Source organism: Trichosurus vulpecula, chromosome 4 (assembly GCF_011100635.1).
Source record: "Trichosurus vulpecula isolate mTriVul1 chromosome 4, mTriVul1.pri, whole genome shotgun sequence".
NCBI lineage: Eukaryota > Metazoa > Chordata > Mammalia > Diprotodontia > Phalangeridae > Trichosurus > Trichosurus vulpecula.
This window is the reverse complement of record NC_050576.1, coordinates 87,114,296-87,133,777: the sequence shown is the minus strand read 5'-3', so window position 1 is coordinate 87,133,777 and position 19,482 is coordinate 87,114,296. Positions and strand designations below refer to the sequence as shown.

Below are 19,482 nucleotides of genomic sequence, written 5' to 3'. Positions count from 1 at the left end.
TTTAAAAATCTATTCATTAAAGTTTTATTGATGGAATTTGTTTTTATATCACAGGTTTTTCCTGTTAATATCCTCCAGTCCTACACTGTAAGTTTCCCCTGGTAATCGAAGAGAAACACTTAAGCAAACTCAAATAATACATTGATCCTCTCTGACAACATAATACTCACTATTCTGCCAAATTATCTTCCACTTCTCCAAAGGAAAAAAAAATGTGGTGCTTTACCTCATTTTTTTCCAGATTAAACATTACAATAGTATAGCCTTTGACTTCATGACAATGTGCTTTTCATTTACATAATTATATGTCATTATATTTTTATTATATTTATTATATATCATACTTGTTCTGTACATTGCTTTCCTCCTTATGTCAGTGAATGAACATTAATTAGGAGCTTTCCATTTGTCAGGCATTGTGTTAAGTGTTAGGGATACAAAGATGGGCAAATAGTCTCTGCTCTCAAAGGATCTAATGGTTAGGTGACTACTTCAATTTATCTAAGTATTTCAATGTTTTTCAGAATTCTTTGTTCTGTAATTTTTAATGGTATAGTAGTATTTCATTTGTTCACTCACTCTCCCAAAAGAGGTGTCCATTTTTTTCTATTGAGTTTCTTTTTCAATAATATTTAAGTCTGCTTCCTAATATGAATTGAAATATCTAAATTCTATTTAGACTGTCATAAGAATCTTATGTAGAAAAATAACTATTCAAGTCATACCATTATACACATTATACAGAAGAATAAAATCTAGGCTGAAGTATATTTTTTGCCACCATTTTTACCATGGGGATCTATTTTTCAAAGTGTTTGTAAGATGTTTCACATTGAGTAAATAACCCAGAAAAACATTATTTAACTCTCTGGTCTTATTATTCAAGAACAGCAAGCAAAATTGTTTGCAATCCCTTGTTTTTCCATTGCACATACTTTTTAATAGTGGATACCTGATAAGAGAATTCCGATATATGGGCAATATACAAAGAATGATTTCTAAACCTTTCTGCAAAGTTTAGATTTACTACTTTTTCTATCAAGAAAAAAGAAGCATTTCAAATTAAGAGCTGTTTTTCCATAGGTTCCAATAAAAAGAAATATGCATTGAAACTAGTTTTTTTTTGGGGGGGGAGGCTGATGGGAATGGATGAATTTAGTACTATATCATGAGTATCTGAAAAAAAATCACTGGAACATAAAAATAAATATATTTTCATTTTACTACTTTGTTTGAAGCATGGCATACTATTTTAAACCATATATCTTTTGTAAATCACCTTACTAATATGTGAACAGTAGTGAAGAAACCTTCTATTGAATGTGTATTTGGGAACTGAAAATATGGGTCTTATTGAAGATCAATCACTCAGATAACAATTTTATTAGCTTTTGCCATTTGTGATTTCAATTTAATATAGCCAGTGGTGTTCAACCTGCTACCACTCTTATTGCTAAGATTACATTGGAAAATAATGTTGTGAGGAGGAAAGGTGATATTGCTATGATTTTATTATAAGACGGTTTTTTAGACAATGTCAGCACTATAAAAAGGAATTAAGTTTTTGAAATCTGTGATGTCATTTATGCTTTCTATAACTGGCTCTCAAATTGCCATGTCCAGATTCCATCATGTTGCTTTTAGGAATGTGTCACCCCAAATGTTATGATTTTGCTGCTCCACTATTAGGTTGTTGTTTTTTTTTTCTATGAGGTTAGACATTTGTAAGTGATCATTGGAAAATTCTTAACTTGCCTCATGAAGCACATAAAGCACATCTTTATCAGAAATGAGAGGACATTTGATAGATTTTTGGGCCTGCATCTTCACGTTACTTTCACTTCCTTGACCTTGAAGTTCTTTGGTATGACCATTTCATATATTTACTGCACAAACCTCAAAAACTTAAATATTGGATTTCTCTAAGATTCCAAATGCTAAACTGATTATCCAAAGTTAAGCCATTTTACCTGGGATAGTGAAGTTTTAAAAGGAACAATATTCACCTTTTTTGTAATCATTGAACATAGTCGTGACATCATTTCTTTATATCTATCTAATGGCTGCTTTTTATTTAATTTTCTTCAATATTCTTTACACACTTAATGCCCATTTGTTCTATCTCCTAGGCATCACTGTTCTACTATTCCTTTAGTGTCCAGAGTGGGACATTCAGTATTGTGTAAGGGAATATATCTTTTTAAATTGAGGTAGAGGGTTCCATGGTGTCTCGATGGATAGAGGTAGAGTATTGTTTAAATACCTTCCACGTGTATGGAGTTGATTCTGTAAGTGTAGATATTTCAATATTATTTTCCTATATGCAGAAGCATCTGCCCTTCTCTTTGACCCAAGTTCCTCTCAATGTGGTCTAGAGTTTAAATTCACATTTATTATTTCATAAATTGGCTCATTATTCCCTCCTTTCAGAATTCTGGGAAAATCTCCAAATAGAGCTCACCTCTTACTTCCCATTAAGGATTCTTAGCTCCTTCCCAGTTTCGAATGATCTGAAAGGAAACAAAACTCACATTATAATTTAGAGCACAGTTACTGTAGGACATAGAAAGAGAATAAAACAGTATTGAACCTCCCAAGTGTCTAGGAGTGACTGGCTCACTGCCACATTAATGAGGTCTGAACTCACAAATCAGTTCACACCTTTACTTTTGCCAAGGAAACTGCTGTACCCAGGAGTGTCCCAAATTGCTGAGGAGACTTCAAAGTATCTGGCCCAGATATCATCAGCTCTAATTGGGCAAGCCTCAAAGTTGTTTTTGGTTACTTTTTTTTTTCTGTATTGCTTGTTTGTTTGAATGGTTCCCTGGTCCTTGTAATTAGTTTCAGTAGATAGTGAAGGAAATATCTCAACAGCATTCACTTCAGTTTCCAAGTCCTGACACCTCTCAAATGAATTTTCTTCTCCAGGTAGCAATGATGCCAACATTTCTAAGTGTTACTTGGATGCCAGTTCTTAGCCAAAGATGTCCATGTAAATGGCAGAAGGAAAGCATAGGACAGGGGTGGGGAACCTGTGGCCTGGAGGCCACATGTGGCCTTCTAGGTTCTTGAGTGTGGCCTTTTGACTGAGTCTAAGTTTTACAGAACAAATATTGTAGTAAAGGGCTGCACTTGAAGACCTAAAGGGCCACATGTGTCTACGAGGCCTCAGGCTTCCCCCACCCATCACCCTTTATTGTTCATATGGGTTCTCTCTAGTCCAGCTGGCTGATGTACTGCTTAGGCATGTATCATTCTGGTGTGGTGCCCGGAGCTAGTCTCAGTAGAAACCAGGAACTTGCAAAGAAGGACACTATCCTACATAAGCAACCAATAAAATAGAATATAACATATAGAAACCCTGAGATGGGTACCTCTTTTAGAGATCTTAAATCAAAAGCTAGAAACATTACTGGACCATAGCTAGAAAACTGGAAGGGAAGTTAAAGTCTATCAAGTCCACTCTCCTCATTTTATAGGTGAAGAACTGAGCCTTGTAAAGGTTAATTAACTTTGTTCAAGTCATATAGATAATAAATAGCAGAAGGATTCTACTAAAGGCCCTGTGATTCCAAATTCAGCAGTCTTTCACTGAAGGGTGACTGACACTGCTTCCCAATAAGGGCTAACTACAGTGAAATTGACTTTACCTGATTACATATTACATGTATATTATATGTTTGTTTAGCAATTACATATTACATGTGTGTATCTACACACATGTTAAATAATGATATAATAACACCTACCTCCCAGGTAGGCGAGTTGTTGTGAATAAAAAAGGACATAATATTTATAAAGTGTTTTGAGACCTTAAACCATTATACAGATGCTAGCTGTTATTGTTATGATGTGCATATTAATAAGTGCATTAGAGTGTAAGTTCCTTTTTAATGGTGAAAAATGCTATCCACCTCCCTAGGGGGGGAAAAAAGACTGGGATCTGAGTTCAAATCAAAGTATGCTTTTTTTTTAACTTTAAAAAATTTTTTGAACTGTTTTCTTCACAACATGACTAATATGGAAATATATTTTGCATGATCGCACATATATAACCTTTGTCAAATTGTTTGCTGTCTCAGGGAGGAGGGAGGAAAGAAAGAGGAATTTGGAATTCAAATTTATTTTATAAAAATGAATGATGAAAATGTTTTTACATGCAATTGGGAAAAATTAAAATATAGAAAAAAAAAGAATGTGAGTTCTTGAGGGCAGGAGCACTTTTAACTTTCTCTGTACCCAGCACTTTGACATAGTACCTAGCACTTAGTAGGCAGTTAACAAATATTTCTTGAATTATATAATATTTAACTATTGGCTCTAGTTAGTTAAAACTAAGCTTAAATAGAAAGGCAATAACAAAGAAGGTAAAGCAGTGATATTTTCAGGGCTGTGAATACAAGTAACAAAATCAATAAGATACAATCTCATTAAAATTACTTTTAAATTTTATCAATCTATTACTAATGGTTTAGGAGTAAAGTATAGGTAATATTTCTTCCCCTAAAAATGTTACAAGTAGTATAGGTGGTAACTACTTGAAGTCAAAGAAATAACAATAACCCTTCTGATTTTCAGTTCCACTTGGATGGCATTCTTGACATAGTGACTTTTGATAATTTAACTAAAATTTGGCAGCCCCAGGAGAGCACCAACTGCTTCAAAGTATCCCTCGTGTTCTAAATTCAGCAGTCCTTGGCTTCTTCCCTGGCTTACTGCTATTACCGTTAACAGCAGGCTATCATGAAATCAGTCAATTACCTAACCAGCTGAAGGTGGTCAAAGGATATGAAAAGACTTTTCTGAAGAATTGAAAGCTTCTAATAAGTATATCAGACTACTCCAAATAATTAATATTAAAAATGCTAATAAAAAACAATTCTAATGTTTCACCTCACACCCAACAAATTTGCAAAGATGGCAAGAGATGGAAATATTCAGTGTTGAAAAAACTGCCACAAAACAGTTATACTAATTCAGTTTTGTGGAGATATGCATTTGACCTACTAAAATGGGGAAAAAAGTATAATCGTAGTAGGAAAGTGACTCATTCATGACTTTGGACCCAGAGTTACATTGTTAGCCATATACCTCAAAGATAAAAAATTTAAAAACACACAAGCAGATTATTTGTGTTTTTTTAAAATACCAGTATATGCACACCAGAACTTTTTGTGGTAGCAAAAGCTCAATTAAGGAATAGATGAATAGGTTATGATACATAAATCCATGGAATACCTATGTTCCACAAAAAATAATGAATACAAGCAATTCAGAGAATCATGGGAATTCATGAATGAACTAATGCAAAGTGACATAAGCAGAAACAAAGAAACATATATACATTAATAACTATAATATAAAGAACAATGAAACAGTACAGAATGTTGGGTAGTTTTAATGACTAATGTTAGTTCCACAAAAGAGATGAGAAGATGTATTTTGAGGGGTGGGTGGGCAGAGAAGTATGGAATTTTTACCAGTCAGGTACAGACATTTGCGTTGGTGGGTTTTACTTAACTGATTTTCAGGAGAAGTTTACTAGAGGTTAGTGCTTCAGGGGGAAGTTGGGGGTATATCTTTAAATTACTATGACATAAAAGCAAAAAGCATAAAAATATGTACCTTTTAAAAATGTGTGAAAATGCTTGAATTCTGTAAAGTATTATGTAAAGGTAAGGCACAATTATTACTGATGTCAAGTTGTCATTTTTATCCTGGTTAAGGAATCACTTACCAACTGCCCAGTTATTAGTTGATTGCTAACCAGTTATTTAAAAATAACTGGTTCATTAAATGAAATAATTTATTGGATAAAATAGATCTTTCTTTTATATAATTTAATCCATTTATTTTATAGATGAAGAAATTGAGTCATAGAGATTAGGGGATATTTTCAAAATCATAAACCCATTTTAGTGGCAGAGCAATGACTTGAGCTCTGATTTTCTGGTCATAATTTGAATTTTTGTCCATAACACCACATATTTACTGAATTCAGCTGTTAAAATTCCTCTCCCCAAACTTGACTTTATAAATATAGTGTGTTTCCAAAGTTGCTGCATACCTGACTGATAGTATGATAGTTATATATTAGAAGGTCTGCTAAGAGTCTTTCTAATAATTTTTATTATTTTGAGGTATTATAAAAAAAACCAATTCTGAATGTATGTGCTGATAAGGCACAATCTTATTCTCTTAAAATAGAGTGAACCTCTGTTAAGAACATTTAGATCCGAACTTAATTGTAGCTTTCTGGAGTGGGCGGGAGTAAGAAGGATAAAAGAACATTTTGAAAACTGCACAGTAAAGAATTAAGGAAACTTACAAAGAAGCAAAGAAAAGATGGATAACTCTCAACACAACATGAAATATTTTTACATATGCTTTCTTAAAATGGACATTATTGCTATATTTTAAATCTTCTCTTACATTCTATGGTATGCAGAATTTTTTTTCATTTTTTATTTCGTATTTAAGTTTTCAGATTTAAGTTTATAATGTGCTTCTTTTTCTTATCTTATTGTGTATTTAAATTTTGGAAAAATAAAATAAAATAGAATACTTAGGAATACCATAGTCATTTATTTCTGTTGAAGAAATCATACAATAATATACATTAAATCTTAGAAAGAAATCTCAAGTATTTTCTAAGCTTGTTATTCTTATAGTCTTATTTATTTTTTAAATTGTAGCATCTCTTTCTATTCCTATAGATCGTTTATTATATAGTCTGCCATTTGCCCAGCGGCCAATTAGATGATAATATTTGACAAAACTTAGAAGATGAAAAGTCTTCCTAAAATTTGTTTTTTAATATATCACTATATAAATCATTTTTGCTTTAAATTATGTTATGTCTTGGAACTTTTGGATGTGATTGCTTAAAAAGAATAATCAGATTTCTTACTGGATAACCTTTCTCTTTTTATTTCAAAAACATTAAAGATAAAATATTGTTGAAATGACTGTGTTTCCTGCACTAATTTGAAAAAAAAATATTTCACAGGGATTTTCTGACTATGAAAGCATTTTAAAAGGATTATTCATGTCACTGTGGAATATGGAAGACAGATTAATGGTCTTTGCATGTAGAAGAGAGTTTATTCAAATACATTCAGATCATGAAAATAGAGGACACAAAAATGAAGTCATACTAAATTCCTTTTGGCACAAGTGTTTTCTTTTTCATACACTATTTGACATCTCTTCTGCTTTCATAGATCCATTCTGAGGTATACATGAAGAACTATGGAGTTACATTTGGTGTTACTATGTTTATATTCCTATTATTCTAGGTAATCCATATTCAACAGTGAAATCAAATGATTGTTTTCTATTCACATCTAAGAAGATTGTTTACTAGAAAAAATGATTTCATCATTAAAGTGTTTATTTTTTAACCATTTTTCTAGATGAATTCAAATTCTTTATGAAAAGGCTTCCCATGAATTATTTCCTCAACACATCTACCATAATGCATTTGTGGACAATGGATTCTAATTTTCAGCGTCGTTATGAACAACTAGAGAACAGCATGAAACAACTTTTCCTAAAGGCACAGAAAATTGTACACAAGCTTTTTAGCCTTAGTAAGAGGTGTCATAAACAACCACTCATCAGCCTGCCAAGACAAAGGTAAGAAATGTTTTGACAATCTGGGAAACTGGGAGCATTGTTTTGACATTGAAATCTACTTCAGATTTCAGGTATGGTAATTAGCTTCGTGCACACTGGCTTTTATATACTTAATGACGAATTGACAGCAATGTGTCCTTTAGTGCATTAGAATATTATTCTCAGATATTCCCCACAGCAGTGGTACGACAGCAAAACATAGACTCTCAACTCATTTGTCTTTATGTGTGCTATCAGAATCAATAAATCATGTGTAGGTAATCACCAGATAATTCTTGAGAAAAGCAAATAAAAACAGATCACCCCACCAGCAAACAATGAACACAATACTATTCTTACTTTTCCTGAAATGGAAATGTTTATTATTATGCATTTTGAAAAATAAAACTATGAAATGTTTATTATACTTACCAGTCGATATTGCAAAGATCTTTTTGTGTACTTTCATAAAATTCCCAAAACTGTCATGCAAGGATGGAAAGTTTTTATGAGGGGGGTGACAGATTTTATATTGTTTGGCCCCATTGTTCACAAGAAAAGTAGGATGTATTTTTTTTGAGATTTAGTAATCTTTTAGTGTAATCAAAAATGGTTTTATTTATCTGAGTTCAACAAAGCAAATAAACAAAAAATATTTCCAAAGACAACTTTTGCCTGGCAGTTATGAAGCTATAAAGCTCTATGTGTAGCATAAGGCATCATTGTACTCATATCAGGTTAAATATGAGAACTTCAACTTGATGCCCAAATGAATAAGAATAGGAAGATTAGTAAGGAATCACTGCAGTCTTATTTTTCTGGGAAAAAATAAACAAAAAGGAGATTAAAACATTTTTTTGAAGTTTCACTGAAAATGGGTCACAAGGATACTTAAAATGGAAACCATAGTCTATAATCCACTCACTTTGGCAGCTTCACCTAAAGAGCATTGATTAATTTTGTGCTATTTATTTGGGTCCTTGGCATATGCAGGCATTTTTTTTTTCTTGGTCGTCTTTCTTGTCCAAGTTTTTCAACTTGTTTTCTTCACAGTCCACTAGGTTAATTCATTTACCACCTAATATTAATGAACTCTTTGCCCTAGTTGGACTTTCCAAAAATGATTTGGTCTATTTAATATATCATTTTATTAGGAGAAACTAAAATTGAGGGGCAGCGGGAATCCCTAACAACAGTTTTTGTTGATATTGTTTTTTTTAATTGCTAAATCTTTTCTTTTCTAACTCTATAATTAGTCTCCAGTACATGTCCTTTTCTTCACTAACACATTCATAAACTCTAGTTCAGACCCTTCTTACCTAATGCCTACACTATCACAATTACTTTTCTAAATGGTCTTCCTGCCTCAAATTTCTCTTCTTTCTAATCTATCTACTTGGTTGCCAAAGTGATTTTTCATAAACCATTGATCTGACCGCATCACTTCCTTACTCAGTAAACTTCAATGGATCCTCATTAACTTATGGGATCAAATATAAATTCTTCTGTTAGGTATTCAAAACTCTTCATTCCCACACTTTCAATTTTCTTATAAATTACTCTCTTTCATGCAGTCTATCTACCATGTTAGACTATTTGTTCCTTACAAATGAGAGTCGCTACATCTAAAGGACTTTGCACTGGCTGTCCCATACCTCCTTCCTCCCTTCACTTTGTAGAATCTCTGGCTTCCTTCAAGGCTTAGCTGAAGTTACACCTTCCGCAGGAATCCTTTCCTGGTTCTCTCAGCTGTTAGTATCTTCTTTTCTAAGATTGCATCTATTCTGTATGTATCTTATACTATATTTATAAACATAATATATTATATATATATATATATACATTCTATATAATATACATTATTTGCATAAAAATTATAACTAGAATTTATATAGTTCCAAGTTCCACAAAATACATTTTTGTGTGATAGCTTATTTAATCCTTCAACAATCCTGTGAAATGGGTGCTCTTATTAGCTTCATTTTACAGAGGAGGAAGCTGACACTGAAAGAGGTTAAATGATTTACTTAGGGTCATACAGCTAGTAAAAGACTGAGTCAAGATTTGAATTTGAGACTTTCTGGCTCCAAGTCCAGCACTGTATTTATTCACAACTCACCTAGCTTTTCTCACTCATTAGAAAGCTATCTTCTTAAGGACAAGGATTGTTATTGCTTTATTCTTTGTACTCTGCATGGTGCGTGGCGCATAATATGGAATAGAATCTACCCCGTGATTTCACTATTATAGGGAAACTTTCTCTACCATTTGTATTTGGCACTTTTGCTACAGCTTGTGGTCTTCGAGTTTTACCTAAGAAACTAAGAGGTAAAATAACTTACTCACCCAGAGTGACACAACAAGTATATATGCCAGGGGCATTTTTCCTGGCTAACTCTCTTTTCATTGCACTAGACACTTATAAATACTTGCTGGTTGATTGATAGAGAAGTATAATACAAAATAATTCAACACATAAATTCTTCTATTAGGTAAAATACTTTAAAAATTCTTTTAATTCTTGTTGTCCATTTCTTGATACATGACAGTGTGAAATGCTCAAATGGGCAAGTGCTTCTGTGACCTCATCAACTTGCCCTCCAAGGAATCTGATGGCAGCTTATCTATGCATACTCATCCTCTGTCATTTTTGTTCCTATCTTCTTATGTTTCTATCTGAATGTCCTCCCATTATGTTGGGTATGATTTTTGCTTTTCTCTTTATATTCTGAGGTTATCAGTGGAGAATATGAGTTTCCCATTAGTTAAGGTAGTTAGTGCTCAAAACATTATCAGTACATTTTCTTTCAATCATATTTTTTGTTCTTTCTTTGTTTCTTTCCTTCCTTCCTTCTTTCTCTTTCTTTCTTTCTTTCATTCTTACTTCCTTTCTTTCTTCTTCTTGTTATTCTTCCTCCTCCTTTTTTGTCCTTCCTTACTTTATACTGTTCCTCTCTTTCTTTCTTTACTCCCTCCCTCCTCCCTTCTCCCTCCCTCTCTTCCTCCTTCCATCCTTCCCTTCCTTCTTCCTCCCTTCCTCACTTCCTCCCCTCCCCCTCTCCTCTCCCTCCCTCCCTCCCTTCCTCTCTTCCTTCCTTCCTTCCTTCCTTGCCTGTTGGGGGCTTTCTTTCTGAGAGAAATTTGGAGTCATCAAACTTGAGGCAGGGAAGAAAAACTATGTTAATGAGGAATATCACTTATACTTAGGATTTTCAGGTTAGAATCACAATTGTATTCAAACAACTGATTGGTGGTTCATGTGCTTTCTGTCATTTTGAGAGAGGATAAAGGAGATGGGGGGTAAAGGGTTAGGAACCACAGCGGTTTCCTTCCTTTATAGGATTTTTCTCCTAGCCTGCATTGCAGTGGTTATACAGCCCTGATGGGCTTTCTGTCAAACCTAAATATCCTAAAGTGGTTTGAGCATAAATAGGAAAATATGACCTAGATTCTTTAAACTTTTCAGTGAAATTATTTGGGTACCATTTTAGGGGTAGTGGGGGACTAGATATTATAGAGTAATGGAGGAGGGCAAAGTGGTCTTTTAATATTTTTAAGGCACAGTATTCAACATTTCTCATCAAGTCTCTATTATCAATGAAATTTCCTTAGTTAGTTTATGGAAAGACTCCTACTGAATCTTCACTGTATGTTTCTTGAGCAAGCTCTTCAGCATGTGATAATCAGACCACCACTAGGTGGCTTACTGCTGTTGGGATTCAGTCTCTTTTCAAATAAACTGAAGCAAGCTCTCCAGTTTACTTATGGCCAGCTAGTAAACCAAGAATGTTCTATGGTCCCAGGGAGAAATGAAAACAAACAAACAAAAAACAACTAGCATAGCATTTTGTATTATTGTTCTTCATTCAAAGAGTGGACTTTCTACAGATTACATACTCTAGGGATACCCAACCTGGAGTGTGAGAAACATCAATAGGATTTGAGTAATATTTGGTAAATAATTATTCTGCTTATTATTATTATTATTAGTTGTTAAAATTAATAATAATATATTATTAAAATAAATGTAATAATAAAAATAAAAGAATTTCTGTTAAAATAAGTGTCTTCATTTCTTACGTGTGTTCCTTTGATGTCAAAAAGTGTTATGAGATTTGTTTCATTCTATCACTGTTCTAATGTAGGCAATTTGTTTTCTACATTGTGATGGTGTCATTCTTAGTTTTGTTTCTGTTTTTAAATGCTAGATACACAATGAATATTTGCTGAATTGAAATAGCTCAATTTTATTTAATATTTTTACTATTTCATATGCAATTGATCATATACATTGTTAGAAAAATTAACATACAAACCAAGGCCAAATGTTGTTATTTCTAAATTTAATTTACTCCAACCCACTGTATTTGAACATGATACTTATTACTACAAGCATACATTGAACGACATTTTCAAAATAGGTTATAATAAATTTAGACCTGTTTCTATTATGCAGTGTCTAATAAGGTAATGTTTTATGAAGAACACACAATGCATTTAAGAGCACTTGTTTAATTTTTAAAAATAAGATTCAATCAAAAATATGTCCATAAAATAGTCACTTCGGATGGATTTTAACGTTTTCTGTGATTAGGCAGTCAACTTTTTAAAAGTCAACTTGATCTCCCTTATCATTCTGCCTAGCAGTCTGAGTTAAAGAATAGCTGAATAGATTTTCTAGAGACCCAGGGCACTGCAGCAGTCAGCCTGGTTATGTTTGGTGCAGGATGGCAATAAGAAATCCAGAGGTCATCTAAAATGCTTTTAGAGAATGTCCTCAGCAGATTAGCTGACCTAGGTGGTCTAAAAATGTTCTAGAAAACTCCATAGCTGCAAGACAGAATGACTGAGGATTGAATTGATTATGGACATAAGATGATTATAGATGCCTCTTAGATGTATCTGCAACATTGTTAAGCAAAACCTTCCTCCCAAAGGGCAATCTTAAACTTAGACAGAATATGTTGCATTACATACTTTTAAGTTAAACATCCAATGTTAACATTTTTCTGTCACCTTCTTAAGTCTAGAAAATCAACAAAACAACAAATCAAGGCCTGATTTTTAACATTTGCCCATTTCTGAGATATGAATCTTCACACTGAAAAGTTAATAATCAGCTCTCATGAGCTGGTTCCAGCTAGCTCCAGCATACCTCTTGATAAAGGCATATTATGTGCCAATAATTTATATGATTCTTAATTGAACAACATTAATGAAAACTATTAATTGGACTCCCCCTGCCCTGCCTCCATGCATGTACACACACATATACACACAAATCCCCTACAAATAAAAAAATATTTCATTCAACAAACATGTTCAGGTGTGGTATGCAACAAATTTTCATTTTCATCTTGTTAAGTAACATGAAGTGAATGGAATCTTATTAAATAGATGACTGTTAGTAGATACTCTGGTGTTTTAAAATGTAGGTCTAATCATGTCAACCCCCATCCCCACACATACTCAGTAAACCCCAGTGGCTCCCTATTGCCTTCAGGGTCAGATAAAAAATGCTCTGTTTAGGATCCTAAGCCTTTCATAATCTACTCCCTTCCTACCTTCCAGTCTTTGTATATATCATGCCCCAACACATCATCTTCAATCCAGTAATACTGTCTTCCTAGCCATTCCATAAGCAAGACACTCTTATCTCTCCACTTTGGGAATTCTTTCTGCCTGTCTTCTTTGCCTGGTATGCTCCTTCTCCTCTGCAGTACTATGGTATCATTATCCCAGTTTTATAGATGGGGAAATTGAGGCTCAAAGAAATGAACTGACTTAACCACATGGGAACACATGCCAAAAGCAGTATTAGAATCCAGATTTCTCCTGACATCAAGTTCTCCACACTTTCCACTATATCAAAAAACCCTAGAGGCCCAGGTGTAATAGGTATCTACATTTAACAAATGAATAAACTGAACCTAAGGGGGGAAAAATGACTTCTTTTTTATTATAACTAGTGTCAGAAGCAGGATTACAACCCTGTTCTCTCTTGACTGTAATTCCTTATTTCTACCATGCTGTTCAGATAAAACCACTTATGATTCATCATTATATTGAAACTCGAGGTAATATCTGCATTGAGACCTAGAATTGTAAAAGAAACATAATTGACCTGCAATTGACCCCTTTTATTGTCTTAATGTCCACAATTCTATCATGTGTCTGCCATATATGGCCTAGTGTTCTTCTTGCTTGTTAGTTCTTTTTGAAGCTTCGTATTCCCTCGATCCCCTCTCCCACCCATGACAAGCAGGACCTAATATCAGCTGAATAAAATTAGTCCTAATTGACTAGTTAATTTGTTCCCTTCTATAACCACCCTCTAGCTTCTTAGAAAACAGATCTCTCTACTATTAAATTCCCACTTCTTTCTGACTCAACAGGGACAAGATGACTTCCCTTAGCCTTCATTTCCTATGTGCATATTGAAAGAACATACCATAGAAGTAAAATGATTTTCTCCTTCGCTTTTTTCTTCTGTCTTCTCTTTCTTTCCAATGAGGGCTGGTTTTTTATGCTGTTTGTTTTTATTTTTCCCTCCTAATTTTTACTGTGATTGGCTATTAATAAAACTTTCTTCTTCCTAGGCACTTTTGCACTTGTTTAAATGATTAAATATTTATAAACATGGCATCATATTACAGATTTTCACTTTACAAAGATTCCAGATAACCAAGTTTGTTCAATTTAGAAATTTAATTTTACATTCCATTCTAATTCAATGAATTCTGACATCAGGGCAGACCCTTTACTCTGTGGAGTAAAATACAATACAAAAATAGTCTGTTGGAACATTTGTGAGGGAGTTATCTCTAAATCTGTGCATCTTACATTTCTTTTGAGCTCAAACACACAGTACAGTGACCCCAATATTGTGGTATTGTTTTGGTCCTCTTTGGGTGCAAAGGACAACAACAATACAACACATTATATCAGCTGTTTCATTTGCTGTGCAAATTCCTTTACTTTTTGCATCTTGTGGGGTTTGTCTTGATATTTTAGATCCTTGAGGTTGTCAGAAAAAAATGACATAAAAATAGTATTGTTTTCATTTTGCAAATGGAGAAGCAAAGGTCATTAAGGAAGTGAACATCTGTGATGAATGCAATAGCTAGAAATGTTGACACTTCTCTCACCCCAAAAGTAAAGTTCAATATACCTTATCCTTTTTTAAAAAATAAAATGAATAAATCTCTAATCACATGGAGTTATAAATGTTATAATGATAGTTTGTGTGAAAGGATATAGTTGGTAGGAGCTTCATATGACCTTTAACTCTAGTTTATTCTTTAAATTTTGCATTTTACTCACAAAAATCTTATTAACCTGACTGATTTTAAATGATTGGAAAGCTTTTACACAGTCATTTTGACTACAGAAGGTAGTGTGTGTGTGTATGTGTCTGTGTGTGTGCCTGCACATGTGCGTGTGTATGCAAACTGATTTTTGGATTACTAATATATATTTTACATATATATATATATATATATATATATATATATATATATATATATATATATATATATATATATATATATATATATATAGACACACACACACATACACACACACACACACACACACACACATATATATATATAAAATACTTTTTGGAATTAATACAATATTTAGGTATATAAGGGCCTTCTCATTGTTGTATGGTTCTCTTGTCACCACTTCAGACTCTGTACTCTCAAGCTTTTGTTAAACCTTGTATGTGGAAACAGCACCCTTCTGAGAGTTTATGGTAAAATTGGGAAAATACTAGAGAATAGTATAAGGAAACATATGATAGGTATTATGATAATGTTGTCATGGGCGAGAAATGTTAAACTAACAATGGACAACAGGATGGTGAAACCCAGGGTAGATGAAGAGATGATGAAAGAGTATGTAGGTGTCCTTGGCATGATAAGCTGCCAGGTTTGAGTGGAAAAAAAAAATATATATATATATATATATATATATATATATATATATATATATATATATGTCCTACAATACTGAAAGAATGTACAAATGAGATTCCTGACCCACTGTTGGTTTATGATCTTTGAAAGATTGAGGAAAACAAGAGGAATGACAGAATCAGAAAAAAGGAAATATTATTTTCAAAACTGAAAGGTCAGAGTCTGTAAACAGTAGATTGATGAACTTGATTTTGATTACTGGCAAAATTCTAGAGTGCTTTGTTGAAGGAATGATGTGTAAGGATTTAGAATGGAAAATTATATATATATTTTAAAAATTAGCATGGCTTTAGTAAGAATATTTGCTTTAGTTTTTTTTTGAACAGGGTTACTAGACTGGTAAATCAAGGGAATCCTAGATTTCACCAAAATATTTTACAAAATAACCTTTTATCTCATCCTTGTGAATAATATGGAGAGATGAGCATAGGTAAAAGTTAATTTACTATTATTTAGGTAATACCAGTGAGCTATTATTAAAGAGTTAATGGAAATGTAGAGAAAGAGATTTCTAGTGGAATTCTTCAAGGATAAATCCTTTGGTCTTGTGCTATTCAATATATTTTCAACAATTTAGAAAAAGGTTTCATTAAATTATATATAAGGATCCTTGTGGGTCACATATTGAATTAGAAAACCAAAATTTAATAGTGCCTAAATTTTCTTGTATTCATTTTTTTAAATATTTCCCAATTGAATTTTAATCTGATTTCAAAGTTTTCAATAGACAAAAATTTTAAGTTTAATTAAAAAAGTATTATATTTTACATACGTAAAATGTCCTACTCTCAGATTCTTTTTTAAATCAACTTCATAAATTTAGAAAGTGAGAAAGGAGAATGGCTAGAATAGAGTTAATATGTTTTAATGGATTACTGCCTCAAAATTAACCAATAGTATAATGTTTGAGCGGTCCCATCCCCCAAAAAAACCAAATACCATATTATATTTAGAAAGCTATTGCATGTGGAATGTGGTGATAGTACTTCTCTAGCCAGCCTACATTTTCAGTATCATACTAGCTAGTAATTATATTGTTCTCCCATTTGCTCTTAACAAATAACCTTCTGATGTTGGTGCTATGGTTATCCCCATTGTACAGATGAGGAAACTGAGATAGATAAAGGTTAAGTGATTTGCTTAGGTCACATAGTTAATGAGGGGCCAAGGCAGGACATGCATTCAGGGCTTCCTGACTCCATGTCTGTTGCTCTATCTGCTATGTCAACTAGCTGCCTAGTGTTATTTTTAATTTGGGGAATTTCATTGACACACTAGAATATATCCAGAGGAAGGCAATCTACATGCTAGAAGATTAGAGATCATTTCACCTGAAATATTTAGGGTGATGGACCTGGAGAGAGAATAAGCAAGGTGGAGGGAAGCTGTGATAACTATAATAATTTATTTGAAGAGATGTCATTTGGAAGCGGGATTATATTGTTGCTTGATCCCCAAAGGCAATAATGTTAGAATCAATGGGTTTGCGGTACAGAGAAGCATATTTAGTCTTGATATCAAGGGGAAAACAAAACAAAACAACTTTCCAGCCCTTTGAGCTATCCAGAATTTGAACAATAAAATTCCCCATACTGGAAATTTTCAATAGGTAATTGGATGACCGATGACTTATGAACAATAGAAGACTTCTTTTTAGAAAGATATTTAGTGAGGTCTGAGTTGAAAGTGAAGACTTTTGAAGTCTTTTCCAGTTTAGATTCTGAGATTATGGAGGGAAGATCATCAGCAAGATAACATATGTGCTTGCCTAAGGTATTCCTGAAGATGTATATGACTCCATTCCTAGTTAAGTCCTATTCTGTATAGTTCTGTCAAAAAGAAATTTAAATACTAAATAAAATTAAATAATAAAATATAAACTATTTTAATAGTAGTGTAAAAGTTGGGATGTATTAAGTAGTTTAAAAGTATAAAAGGATGTAAAAAAGTGATGTAAAAAAAGGGATGAAAAAACATAGAAATCACCAGCTTCTTTCTTAAAGTGTAAAGTAGGTAGAGACAATTTCTCAATCAATTTGAGTAAAATGATTTCATCATTGGATGATGACAAATAGTGCCACATATGAAATATCTTGTGATGAGCTGAAAGAGTATAAAATACCTCTGGACCTGTGTAGAATATGGTGAGCCAGTTTGGAACATCACATTCCGGCAAGAATGAGCTAAGTGGTGGTCCGATCTGGTGCGAAAAGACACCTGAAAGGAAATTTCCTTCAAGTCCAAAGGATTGAGGTTCTTTCCTCTCTCTTCCCACCCCTTGTTACATAAGACAACTTTGTGAACTTTGAAAGGGAGAAGGATCTGGAGTACCTGTGGATATTGGTAGCAGTATGGTGCAGAACAGCTCTTGATGACAGTATATGAATCTAGATCTGAGGGCCACCTCCAGGACAAAATACCCACATCCTGAAAAGGTGCGTTTTAGGCTCTGGAGAAGTACTCTGTGTGTTTTGAAGCCCAGCAGCTAGGTAAACCTATGGAGAATTTCATGAAGTTCTGCAAAAGGAGAAAAGGACTCCCCTGGTTTGGGATGATGATTCTGTAACACCTGTCCTCACTATATCTGCTTAGTGAATATTCTTTCTAAAAGCTAATTGAATTGAAGTCTGGCTGACTAATGTTAATGGGAAACAAACTGGTATCTCATGAGCAATAGTTAGAAATCCCAGGAATCTTTAGAGTTGACTTTAGAATTCTGAGGAGAGAAGCCACCAGCCTCCCTCAGGGAATTAAACCTGCCAGCTGCAGAAGGAATTGTCAAGAAAGCACTCAAGAAGGAGTATTATAATAGTTTTTCTAATAAACTTAATGGAGGTATTCTTTCCAAAAATTATGACACAGACATATTGCCTTCTTAATAATCCCTACTACCATGAAGTATTTGTGACTAATTTCTTCTATGCTAAGTACCTAATTCAGAGAAGTTTTTTTTCCCTATATTAAGGTAGCAACAATTCTGTTTTTTTTAAAAACCCAAAGCTTCTTATTGAAATAAATCTGCTTTTATCATAATTGGTTTTGTTTTCTGTCACTAAGATTTTTTTTTACATTTACTAATGTTTGGTTATAAAAAAGAAATAGGAATATATGTGTGTATATTTTTACAAGAATGTTATATATATATATATATATATATATGTGTGTGTGTGCGTGTGTGTGTTGTGTATTTGTGTGTGTATACACACACACACATATATATTCATATTGTATATATGTGTATATGCCTGTGTGTATGTGTGCGTATGTGTGTGTATGTGTGTGTGAAAAGTATTGTATGAACCTGGGAGTTCTTGAGAAAGTTCAGATCCCAAATGGTTATTTTCTACTAAAGCCTGGACATGGGAGGTATGTTTCATTTCTTTCTATTAAATGTTTTCAATAAAGTTTGCCCGTTGGCTTTTCATAGGTAGAAAATGCCCTCATAGACAGCAGGCATAATTTGACTGTATGTGTTTATTAGAATATATTTATTATCTGATGAATTTGAATTATATGCAGCTTAAATCATTCTGAAATGAAAACATAGACCATGTTGTCAAATCTAAGTAGCATATTTTGAGAATTCATAAGGAAAAGTAAATATAGAACATTAAAAAGAACAACATGAAGTAGATACAACAATAAAACATTGGAACAAATCACATTTTGCTGGGCACATTAGCAAAATATAAATTGATAGCAACAAATTACAGTTTTTGAACTACAAATAATGGAAATGGCATGAATTTTAATGTACCTACCAGGACTTTTTTATAAACATTTTTCATATATAAAATCCATGTGAACAAAAGTTCATCTTACATGAGTATTATATATGTTTGCATATACTAAAAAAATATTTTATCTACATAATTCCCATGTG

At 33.1% G+C, this 19,482-nt stretch overlaps 1 protein-coding gene across 1 annotated transcript in view; it reads left to right on the top strand.

Annotated features, from left to right (window-relative positions):
- BRINP3 (BMP/retinoic acid inducible neural specific 3) overlaps window positions 1-9,246 on the top strand; it is a 143,150-nt gene extending 133,904 nt beyond the window's left edge. Inside the window, exons 6-7 of the mRNA XM_036755516.1 lie at window positions 7,416-7,638; window positions 9,192-9,246. Of these exons, the coding sequence (XP_036611411.1) occupies window positions 7,416-7,638; window positions 9,192-9,246 (278 nt within the window). The remainder of the gene's footprint in view (window positions 1-7,415; window positions 7,639-9,191) is intronic.
- The last annotated feature ends 10,236 nt before the right edge of the window (window positions 9,247-19,482 follow it).